This window comes from Teleopsis dalmanni, chromosome 2 (assembly GCF_002237135.1).
Source record: "Teleopsis dalmanni isolate 2A chromosome 2, ASM223713v2, whole genome shotgun sequence".
Classification (NCBI taxonomy): domain Eukaryota; kingdom Metazoa; phylum Arthropoda; class Insecta; order Diptera; family Diopsidae; genus Teleopsis; species Teleopsis dalmanni.
Window position 1 is genome coordinate 65,232,572 of NC_051847.1, and position 12,855 is coordinate 65,245,426.

General features: G+C 29.4%; 2 protein-coding genes across 2 annotated transcripts; one reads left to right on the plus strand and one right to left on the minus strand.

The window, feature by feature from the left end:
* Positions 1-981: 981 nt before the first annotated feature.
* On the minus strand, positions 982-6,668 carry LOC119678062 (putative leucine-rich repeat-containing protein DDB_G0290503). Its single transcript, XM_038089710.1, has 4 exons — positions 6,347-6,668; positions 2,703-6,295; positions 2,530-2,631; positions 982-2,478 (listed from the first exon to the last, which is right to left on the minus strand). Exons 1-4 carry the CDS (start codon positions 6,390-6,392, stop codon positions 1,933-1,935), a joined length of 4,287 nt encoding a protein of 1,428 aa, XP_037945638.1. The 5' UTR covers positions 6,393-6,668; the 3' UTR covers positions 982-1,932.
* Positions 6,669-10,310: 3,642 nt separating this feature from the next.
* LOC119681697 lies at positions 10,311-11,958 on the plus strand. Its single transcript, XM_038094956.1, has 2 exons — positions 10,311-11,348; positions 11,797-11,958. The coding sequence occupies exons 1-2, from the start codon at positions 10,386-10,388 to the stop codon at positions 11,854-11,856; spliced, it is 1,023 nt and encodes a 340-aa protein (XP_037950884.1). The 5' UTR covers positions 10,311-10,385; the 3' UTR covers positions 11,857-11,958.
* Positions 11,959-12,855: the final 897 nt, after the last annotated feature.

Genomic DNA, 12,855 nt, shown 5'->3' on the forward strand with positions numbered 1-12,855 from the left:
ACTTGATTTTGAGCATAATTTTGTTTTTTATTATAATATCGTTCCATACTTTACCACGTTTCTAATTTTATCGTATTAGTTGTTTTAACACGTACTTACTTAAATTGCTATAACCCGTAACCGTGTTTCGGTCTGACGTAGCGTGTCCCTACAAGCGCCTCTGCTGCGTCCATACCTTCTCCAGTCTTGTATATCAAATACGGCTAGTACTCCCTTACTTCAACTGTAACCTCAAATACTTTTTTCAAAGGAACATATTAATCCATTCTCGATATGACCAAGCCATCAAAGCCACTAGGTGTAAATTCACTGAAGCATATCAATGTCTTAGTAAAACCTGTATAGCTCGAGGTTAATTCGGTTTAGGTTGTCATCGTCAATTCGTAGAGTAACAAAGATCTTACGAAGAACTTTTCTCTCGAAAACTCCTAGTGCTGCTTCATCATTCTGTTACAGCGTACATGCTTTTGCAACATATAGAAGCACAAATAAAAAGTTGTTTAAATTATTAATTTTCGAATATATTGAAGTTTCAGGTTGCTAAGAACTTTCATAAATCCTTGAAAAATTAATTTATATGTATATGTAAAATAACTAGGAAATTATTTTAATTCGATAACTGCTATTTTTTATGCATAATTTTATTTATATTGTTCGATGCCATTAATTAAAAAATTTCAATAATAAATAATAAAATTTACACAATCTTAAATAATTAAAATTAATTAAAATTCTAATATCGTATGACCATCTTATATATAAATGCATTTAAGTATAGATTAAAAAACAAAGACGATGATGTTAAGAATCCTTAATTTTTATGTTAAATAAATTACATGCATGCAAGTTACAGATATCACAGTCAATTACAGAAAGATAGTATTACTGCTCATCAATGTGTAAATAAATATAACAATTTATTACTATATATAAGCTATTTACAATAATAATAGCATGTAAAATGTATTCAATATATAGATATATCTATAGCATAAGCTGGTTGGCTTCTATTGCATAAGTTTAAAATTTATATACAATTGATATTAAATTAAGTTACTTAAAAATGTCTATATAGTCTGAATTCAGAGTACTTTATTGCATTAATCTATAGACAACTAACATTATTTGCATCTTTCTCTACTATATGAGAAAGATTTATTTTATATGTATACAACATATTAGACACAACGGCACATCATCCTACGTACAGTTTTCAGTTGAATTAGATAAAAAAATCTATTGAAACTAATTAAGTTATGTGAATGAGGAATCATAAATGAATATTAAGAACATTTTTATAAAAAAGATGTGCCTTTAATATTGTTTGTATGATGCGCATATACTGTATAGCATATCGGAGTCGTTTTGTAAAAAAAACATACATATGTTTTTAATACTGTTTGTTAAGCAATATATACTGCATAACATATAACATCTTTCTCTGCTACGCATTCTACAGATCACATAATTAAAACTGTATCTTATAATTATATACATATATATATATATATCCTATATACCACTTTTATATATATATAATATATACATTTCTTAACTTTAACATTCGAAAAGTATATCTCTCTTGGAAGTTTTTTCCCCAAAGAAATGAAATTCGATTTCTATTTATATTGTGCCTACTCGCAGTATAACAGAAATTATTGCAAATATTGGAGAATTTGGTTTTGTTGCAGTATTATTGCAGAAATCGGTTTAGCTTTCTTTATTAAAACTTGAACACCCTAAGTTCGGATTGCTGCAAAAGAGTAGTGTGAATGCACACCTAAATTTGTTTCTGTAACAAATCCTTAGTTTGTTATGGCAAAAGTATGGAACAAGCAATTAATATATTTCAAAATACATTATAGGACTTAATAAGTAAATCATTAACATATAGAATATATTTTTTTGCTTGATCTTTTGTTTCTATTCGTTTTAATTCTGCTTGAATTTATCAAGTAAATTTTTAATTTTTGTATACGATCCAGTTGAACCGGGCAGATTTTCGAATAGCAACAACTCACAACTAACATCCTTTTGAAAATTGGATATTGGCGGAAGTTTTTCATATCCTGAAAAATTAAGTAAAGGTGTACTGACATATGAGTCAAGCGTAGCAGAAATATTAGCATTAGTTTTGGGAGTTGAAAGAGAATTTTCATCTTGCGTTACATTCTGTTCCATTGAACTATCAAATTCTTTGTCTAAATTTTCAGCAGTATCTGAGCTAACATCATTATCTTTGTTTTTGTTCGGTAATAATGGACCACAAAATTCAACACTATTACATTCTTCGTCATCATTCTCTAATTCCATGTCTATTGAATCTGTTGAAAGATTTTTGTTACTTTCAATTGAGTCGTTTCCGAAATCATCTATTAGTCCAAATTCATCATCAACTAAATACGGCTCTAAGGTTTTTAAAAATGCATCTTTCATTAGGTTTGGTGTCAATGGTGGAACGTTATGAAATTTATAATCCTATAAGTAAAAATAAATATAATATATATGCATTTATAATATAACACTTACATCATAGAATCCTTTAAAAGGTATGGAATTGAATCCAGGAAAATCTATAATGTCTGATCTACGATATTTTGGTCTAGAATCAAATGCTTTTTTCGGGTCGTCCTGTGATAAATTTTAAGAAAAATGTACATTTAATTTAAATTATATAGAAGACCCCAAAAACAATCACTTACACTCTGTATTATAATACTTAAGCCTGATGATTCTACTTCAGCCGCTTTCAGCCAAGCAGGTGGGTAACCATGTTTACGCATTTCATATCTATATGATGGCATTTGACCCTTACGTAAACCTAACGCTTTTGTTACTTCATCATCCATCTGTCCCGGTTTTATGTGCTCATAACGACATGACTTCTTATGATATCTTTCGCTATTACTCTTAAATTGCCTTTTAGCGCGGGTTATATTTTTTTTATTTTTAGGTTCTGTACATTTAGATAATGGATGTTCTGTAGAACCGCAATTAAAACAAAGACTATTTCTTGATTGAGGGCAATTATTTTTATCTTCAACTTTTTTGTTTTTACTAACAGCCTTAAACGATGGAACACAATCATTGGGATCTAATCCGGGAGTTGTATCAATAAAAAATAATTTATCAATGCCAGAATAATCTGGAGATGAGCATTCTGATCTTCTTGAAGTGCTCGGCCTGTCATCATCGTTTATACTAGAATTAAAAAAACCTGAAGTTGAGCATGCAGTTCCTTTTGAGGTGCTCGGCATTTCACCATCGTTTACATAAATAGTGGGTGATTTTCTTTTGTCTTTTAAACTAGTTTTATTACTATTAGAAACATTTATTTTTCGTGCCTCTTGCATGCTGTTATATGTTATAGATAAATTATCACCGATTGCAGTTTTATAATCTGTGAATGATTCATTCTTAGTTCTTTTAATTTTTAGACCAATATCACTTTTCTCGTCTTCATTATACTTTCTTTTTATTCCGTGTTTAGGTGGTGATTCTTTGAATTTATTAGTAGTAATTTGCAATTTATCGTCTGCTTTAGAAATATTTGGAATGTTTATATTATCAATATTAGATTTTTCTATTGAAGCCATGTCAACGTCCATATCGTCGTCATCAGAAATCATTCCTTCTTCTTTCTCATCATTAACTTCTTTGTTGTCAATTAACAATCTATTTTTTATTGTTTCAAACTGGGATTTTAATCCAGAAAGATCTTTACTGAGTTCAAGTTTACGATTAGATTTTGTGTTTTGTGATTGTGTTTCTTTCAATTTATATGTTGATGCCGATGAATCGCAAGAGGTCCTGATACTGCTTAAAAATTTATTATCCTGCAAGTTTTTAACATTTTTTACATCAATTATTTCTATTACGCCGTCATCATCATCATCATCTGTAATCATTCCTTCTTCTTTCTCATCGTCAATTTCTTTGCTGTCATTTAATATTTTATTTCTTATGGGGTCAATACAAGATGAAGCCTTAAGAACGCTTGATAATTGATTATCCTTCAAGCTATCAATATTTTGAATTTTTGGATTTTTATTCAATGTATTTTTTACTTCAACTATTTCTATTATACCGTCATCATCATCATCATCTGTAATCATTCCTTCTTCTTTCTCATCGTCAATTTTTTTGCTGTCATTTAGAATTTCATTTTTTATGAGATTGATACTGGATTCTATTTGGTTTTGTTTCTCTTTGTAGGATGGTAATGAAACGTCTTGGACTATGTTAACACTTACTAATTTATTATCCCTCAAGTTTTCGATATTTTGAATTTTTGGATTTTCTTTTAATGTATTTTTTACTTCAACTATTTCTATTATACCATCATCATCATCATCAATAATTATTCCTTCTTCTTTTTTATCATCAATTTCAATTTCAATACCGGATTCTACTCGCTTTCCTTTCTCTTTGAGGGATGGCGATGACGTATCAAGGACCGTTGTAACGTTTGGCAATTTATTACTCTTCAAGTTATCAATATTTTGAATTTTTGGATTTTCATTCAATGTATTTTGTACTTCAACTATTTCAATTATACCGTCGTCGTCATCATCATCTGTAATCATTCTTTCTGCTTTTTTATTATCAATATCTTTAACATTTAGAATTTTATTTTTTATGGGATCGATACCTGATTTTATTTGGTTTTCCGTCTCTTTGTAGGATGGTAATGAAACGTCTTCGACTATGTTAACACTTACTAACTTATTATCCTTCAAGTTATCGATATCTTGAATTCTTGGATTTTCATTCAATGTATTTTTAAGCTCAACTATTTCTATTATACCATCATCATCGTCATCTATAACTATTTCTTCCTCTTTTTTGTCATCAATATTCTTGTTATTATTCAACACTTCTTTTTTTATGGATTCAATACCGAATTCTACTTGGTTTTCTTTCTCTTTGAGGGATGGCGATAAAGTATCAAGGTCCGTTGTAACGCTTGGTAATTCATTTTTTAAACTATCGATATCTTGAATTTTTGGATTTTCTTTTAATGTATTTTTTACTTCAACTATTTCTATTATACCATCATCATCGTCGTCATCAATAATCATTCCTTTCTCTTTTTTATTATCTATTTCCTTGTTCTCATTTAACACTTCTTTTTTCATGGTTTCAATATCGGTTTCAATATCGGTTTCTACTCGGTTTTCTCTCTCTTTCAGGTATGGCGTTGAAGTATCATGGACCGTTGTAGCGCTTGGTAAGTGGTTATCCTTTAAGCTATTAATATCTTGAATTTTTGTATTTTTTACTTGAACTATTTCGATTATACTGTCATCATCATTAATATGTATACTTTCATCTTTCTTATCATCAATTACTTTGCTTTCATTTAACATGCTATTTTTAACAGTTTCAATACCAGGTCCTATTTCTTTTTGATTTTCTTTCACTTTGGATGATGGTAATGAAACGTCTTCGACTGTGGTAACGCTTATTAATTTATCATTCTTCAACTTTTCGATATTTTGAAGTTTTATATATTCATTCAACGTACTTTTCACTTTAACTGCTTCTATTATCCCAACATTATCACCATCGATAATCATTCCTTTCTCTTTTTTATCATAAATTTTCTGGCTATCATTTAACATTTCACTTTTTATGGTTTCAATACTAAACGGTACTAAACGGTTGTTTTTCACTTCAAAGGATGCTTTAAAAACCGTTGTAACGTTCGGTAATTTAATATTCTTCAAGTTATCGATATTTTCAATTTTTGGATTTTGATTCAACTTATTATTTACTTCAACAATTTCTATTATACCATCATCATCCCCATCAATATTCATTCTGTCATCTTTTTTTGCATCAGTATTTTTTTTGTCATTTAACATATTATTTTTATCAGTTTCGATATTGGATTCTATTTGGTTTACTTTCACTTTGAACGATGGTAATGTAACGTCTCCGATTGTGGTAACATTTACTAATTCATTATCCTTCAAGCTATCTTGAATCTCTGGATTCTTATTCAACGCATTTTTTACTTCAACTATTTCGATTACATCGTCACTGCTTTCGTCTTCTTTTTCACTATCATCGATTATTATTTTCAGTTCAGAGTTATCCACGCTGAGTTCCGAGGAGGAGTCAAGATCAACAACTTCAGCACTTTTGTCTACGTTGGTATTGCTACACTCTTTATCGTCAAACTGTTTTGCGTCCTCATTTTTGTTACTGACTTTATTATTACAATGTAGTTTTATCTCATTATTACCCGAAAGTATTGAATCTGAATCAAGTCCATCATTGGTTTGTGTATCTTGAGAAAATGTTTAGTTAATATTGTAATATTATTAATGACTTATATTACCTCTTTCTACTATAGCACCATCGACTATATAAAAGTTCTCCATCATAAAAATATGTACAATTATATTTATTTGTGTATATAATTTACGTTACATTAAATCGACATTCTTCTCATAAAATTTATTAGTGCTAAATATTATCTGTCAGCACTGCCAGTACAAACATTTTTGTATGACATTTTATTAAGCGGCTATTACACATTTTTATTTGCCTAACAAATTAGTTTAATTAATTAAAATGCAATTATATTCCGCACTGTAAATAATTTGTTATCAAATTATGTATACATTGCGTCTAATGCAATGCAGAGACGCAATGCACAAATAGGCATTTCGCATTTTTTATTATTCAAAATGTAATTTACTTAGTGATGTGTGTTTCAGTTCTTACAGGGTTGTTTTTTCTGTTAGTATTTGGTACTAAATGTTTTAATATTTAATAATTATATAAATTATTATCTTGAGCACTTTTACTCTTTATTAACTGGTTTCTTCATTATCTCTCTCTACACCATGACTGGATTGTTGTTTATCACTTCATCACACTAAGCAATAACTGACGTCAGATCTACATAACTCTTCGAGTGATCTGTAACCATTCTGAGAATCGATAACGTGGAGTTGGTAATCCTGTCAGTTTTCCTAAATAGTTTCAGTACTCTATCCTTTATGTATTTTTTTAAACGTAACAATTTTGATGTGCCGGAGGAGTTTTCTCAGGGCCTGGCTTTGTGCAATTTTTAGCTGGCGAATAGTAATGTTTGAGACCTTGCTATACAGCCATATGGAAGTGACGTTCGAATTGTTTAGTTATATATGAGGTTCCTGTTCTTAGCATTGAGATTTTCATTTTTGTATAGCATTTGAAGGTGATGAAGAATTTTGGCACAGTTAATTCTTTTTAGTTGAACATGTTTGATGCCTAGATATTTATTGTTATCCACCCAGTTTATTACATGTTCTCAGTGAACATTTACAATAAAATCATTTTGGAATTTGGCTGCACTAAAACTTAGAAGTAAAAATTTTTGCGAGTAAAACATTACTTTGAAAATTTTAAGAGAATTGTTGTTGCTTCGCATGTCTTCTAATTCAGTTTAATTAATTTAAGTGTTTATAATTTTTATATTATATATTGTACACAACACAACAAAAAACACTTGTCAAAAACCAGTATATGACATATTTTAAAAGTGCTGCCAATTTGTTTCAACCAATTCGTTATTATGCTGTTTAGGGTTTTATTGTGTATATAAAAAAAAATGCATTTTATTTGTCATGATCATTTGTCAACTTGACAATTTATTAAAAAAAGAGGGTTTTATTAATACTCAGAATACTAAAATATAAATTGTACTAAAACATATGATATTATACCAACGCAAAATTATACTAGCGCTCGTATAATTATGATTGAAGAATGATATTATTTAAGTTAATATAATAAATTAAACTAACATAAAAGGCATTATTCTTGTAGAGTTTTGAAAGATTTTTCAAATGGTATACTCCAATTTGATATCTGGATTGTATTTTTCAAATTATAAAGAAAATAATTGAAAAAAATGACTTTTTTTGAAAAAATTTATTTTTAGAAAATTATAGATATGGGTCAATATAGCACGCAAATATGTCTAATAGAGAATTAATCAAGCTATCAATAGCAAAAAAAAAACATAAAAATGGAATAGAATAATTTTAAGAAATTTGAAATCAAAGTTAAACTTCTAAACTCTAAAACTTGTAAATACAACCCTGTGTTTTCCAGTAACGTTGCTAACTTGGCACTTGCTGATATTGTTAAGACCGGCAAAGCAATTAACTATTAAAACATTGATGTAAAAATAGATAAATATCAGCAACTATGATGCATACCTACGGAATGGATTTCTTGGAGCTCTAGATGTCAAGTTAAAATCGTAATTGTGTTGTGCAGAAAAGGAGTGTTATATGCAGAACTCAATAAGAACGCGAAGTGCAAATACTATTAAATAAACAGTTTAAAAATACATGTATTTGGAAATAATTACACAACGATCCTGTCGATCTACATCAACAGCATTTATTAAAAATACATTATAGTATATAAAATTACTAAATAAGCCTTTCGGTTTGATGAATGTCCGTATGGCGGCATTACAAATGCTTGAAGACGACTATTGAAGCTTCAAATAAAAATCACTGTTAGTAAATAAGTATACAAAATGCAGTTTAATTATTTAAGAAATGCGTTATTTATGTTTATATTAATATGCTCTTTTCTGCATTTTAGATAGTTTTTTCTGATGTTTTTTCTAGAAACTAAATGTCAAGTGATGTAAATACACTACTATCACACCATCAGCGCCAAGAATAAAAGGGAACTTTTGCGCCAATATCATTAATGGCAGAAAGACCCTTATCAATGTTTTTATTGCGGATATTGTTAAAAAGGCATTGTCAACGGTATTTTTTTTTCTATTCTAAATTAACAGTAGCGATAAATCTATGGATAAGGGAAGATGTACGGCAATCGCTTCAAATCTATGTGGTGAATAAAGCGTATTATTAGTTTACATACATTTCTGTATGATCAGTATCGAAAAATCTATTGATGAAGGTGGATGCATGCGCATTCGTTGTTAGATTTATATGAGTTTTTTAAGCAAAAATATTTTTATATAAAATTTAATAAAAAAGCATTTTATGAATATTGAAAAATTTAATTTTAATTTATAATTATAAAATATGTTTTTAAATAAATTAAAATGTATTAAAGTATTTAAAAATATCAGTTAAGTTTGATTGAAATAAATACTAGTTGTTTACGTAACTAATTATTGTTATGAAATGTAGTAGACTTAACTATTTATTTCGAATGAAAGTCAGAATATCATCTGTTGAGGACCTGCTAATGTTAGAAGAGGTCTTACTGAAGATGTATTTTTTATTTAAAATACATTTATATAATACGCAACATGCACTAATGATTAAACTTACATATTTCATTCTATTACGAAAACGGTATATATATAGAATTGTGGATTACCTGCAATCTATTCAACCTAATAACACTACTCAATGCTATAAAGTTCAATAGATCTTTGGATACATCTCGTTGAAGTGGCTAGGTTTCTCTACCTTGGGCGAAGTTAGCTTCAATTAAAATTCCACCCATTCTTAATGCACTATTGTTCGCAAACAATCCTCTCTATTTTCACACTTTCTTTATCCAACCATATCCTTACCTATGCATTCGTATTTGTAATTTCTTTCATATTATCTGATATATAGATCTCCGCGGGTTATTATTAAATGCTTGATTAAATGCCATGCTTTGTGATTACTTAGGTCATATTTTCATGTGTCTCTCTCTCAGTGCACTACTATATACAGCATTTCTTCCGGTGAACAAAAGTATACATACATAGTGCCTGCGGATATTTTTTAAAAAGATTAATGCTCGATTAAACTACCAATCTAACATTTATATTTATCAATCGGGTAGTTGTGACCCAAAAAACATCAGAGGAGTTAGATAGGCTTCGCTCTCTCCTATAGAGGACACTTTATCTAAACGTATAGCTTCAATTGGTACTGGCAATGGAGCGTTTATTGTGGTGCCTTACGAAACGTGTGTTAAGATCACTCTTCCCGGCAGGTAAATAGATTAAAAACACGACCGTGTTACTGTTTAATGTATTCTATACAATTGAACCACAATAGGAGTAGTAAACGACTGTGGTTTAATTATGCCTTTATGAGTACACCAATTCGCTTCATACTATTAGTAGTGGATTTGCTTATATGTTTAATTGTAGAATAGGTTAAATTAGACCGATTATATCATTTAACTTAGATGTATGATTGAGTAAACAATGATTTAAGTTTAAATTTGTTTTCTACAAAAATAAAAATAAAAATTGTTGTTTTGTATTTAATATTTGTTAGAAATTGAATTATTAATAAAATTTGAAATAAAAATTTTTTGCATGATTTAAACAAAAATATAAATTTACAATACATAGTAATTAGGCTTTACTTTTCTAATAATAAATCAAGATGGCGTATTATGAGTTTGATGCATATGATGAGATGACAGCAAAATCCTTAAATAAATCTATAGAAAGACCTCCTACTTTTTTAGAGTTACCCAACGAACTACTTTTAGAATCGGTTAGTACCGTGAATGTTTGGCATTACGATCGTATACGACGTACCTCGACACGATTAAGTAATATCGTCGACACAGTGCTTTGGGACCAATATACAAATTTTTTAAGAATTACACGTGGAACTGTAACTAGTATGCGTAAGAAAATCGCTGTTGAAATTTTACACCAATCAATAGATATATTAATTCGAGCCGGATATCTGCCTTCATTTTCTGGTACTATACTTCATCACTGGCGTGCCCATCAGAGTGATACTTATTTACCTTTGGATATTAAACCACAGGAAGTTGAGATAATTCTAAAAAGGTATTACTTACAAATCATTCGTCTAGATAATCCGAGTGACGACCATATGGCTGCTATATTATTTGGATTGACTTGGTTAAATCAAGTGAAGTTATTTAAAAATAAAAAGATCATTAGTAATATTATTTCCGATAACAAATGGTGTTGCTCTGTTGAAGTTGAAGGTGTTTTTATTGGAAAATCTAAACAAGACAAAGGTGAACCGAGCTTTGCTGCAATTGGCGTCGCTATTGCAGTAGTATTGATAGCATCTATAGCTGGTTATTCAACTAAGAGATTATTCGAATGTGAAGATGTACTTTATTTATGCGGTCACAATATGGCTCCGCAACGTTCACGTCCACCCAAAATCACCTTCGTTTTTAAAGTTTCCGCATCTAATAGTATTTGCAAATATTTCTCTTGCTTTTTTTCTGGAGATTTGGAGATTTTGGGAACACTTCCAAAGGAATTACTAAATGATCCATTCACATTTAGTTTCGCATTATATTGTCCCGAAAGTTGTAAATTGGGCTTTAGTCAAAACATGAACGTTGTATGTAAGGTAAGAAATTATATATCGTTTATATCGTCAAATGACAAAAACATTTTATTTAAAATGTGTAAGTATACGAAATATAGAATATATATTTAGTATGTCTTTCCAAATTCAAATCTTCGACAATTCTAATTCACTTGTAATCCGGACAAAATAAGAAACTTCAAAATTGTATTATATACCATATAGTTCAGATCAACCACTGATTCGTTAATCCAAATCATCTGATATAGACACGTCTGTTCGTTAGTCTAGTGAATAAATAAAATAAATCACATTTATAGGTTATGTGCATACACATGTATGGGTCAGTCTTTTACAAGCGGAAGGGTTTTTGAACTCATTTCCTTAGATATTGTTGACAGTTTTTTATACGCATTTTTTTTAATATCTATTTTTTTTCATATCTATTTTAATTTACTTTATTAAAAATTTCAATTTAAAATTTTTTCAGCACAAGCCAACGGTTCCACAATATATTAAGGATATGGATTGCAGTGAGAATGTTTTTTAGCTGAATTTTTATTGTTAACTAAATCAATGGAAAAAACGAAAGCCAACTTAAAAACAAAAATTTGTCGTGAAAAACACTTCAAGTAATTTTTAGATAATCTATAAATATTTTTTAAAGAAATTATAAGTTATATTTCAAAATGTCGTTTGTTGTTAATTATGGTAAAAAAGGATACATGAGTACATATTTTTATTTTTTGCACAAAGATTACCACATGATCTCAAGATATAATATTATTTTGCACCACATTGCAAATACTATTAAGAAAATGGATAGTTCACTGCGACCTAAAAGATCTATTCTGCCCCCTAGTCGGATTAGAGTGTTTTTCCAAGTCCGATTTCTTTAATGAAAGAAAGATAGAGCCTATCTTTCTTAGTCTTGAATCTTTATGATTCATGAAATACCCTCCTAGGTGTTTCTTCCGCTTGTGCATCAGTGCTGGGCACTCCCCAAGCACGTGGTATGCAGTTTCTTTCTTTTCGCTACAGTATCTACAGTCTGAGTTAGATTGCGTTCCTAACTTCATTAAGTGGTTATGCAATCTACATGGACCGATCAAAAATCCCGTAACAATTCTTAGGTTATTTTTTGATTTGATCTGAAGACAAAAAAATTTGATACCAATATTACAAATAGTTTATGAGATTTACTCATTTGATTAATATCGTATACACCCAGGTGTGTACATATAAGTTAGGTTAACCGGGTTGCTCGTAATATCGTGGTCGAGAACTTAAATGTAAGCCCGTAATAACAGACATAATCTCTATGTAGTTTTTATTGTAAGCATTTTTGCACATTGAAGTGAAACAATTTCAGAAACAGAAAAATAGTTTTTTAAAAAACATTTTTAATACGTTTCCAGACCTTAGCAGATTTGATTCCAAACTTTTTACGTTATGATTTTGGTACATATGCATCGCGCTATCATAGCGGTCGCAATATACAATTGGAATATACGTATTTTTCTGCTCTAAATATTGTAGTACAGCACAA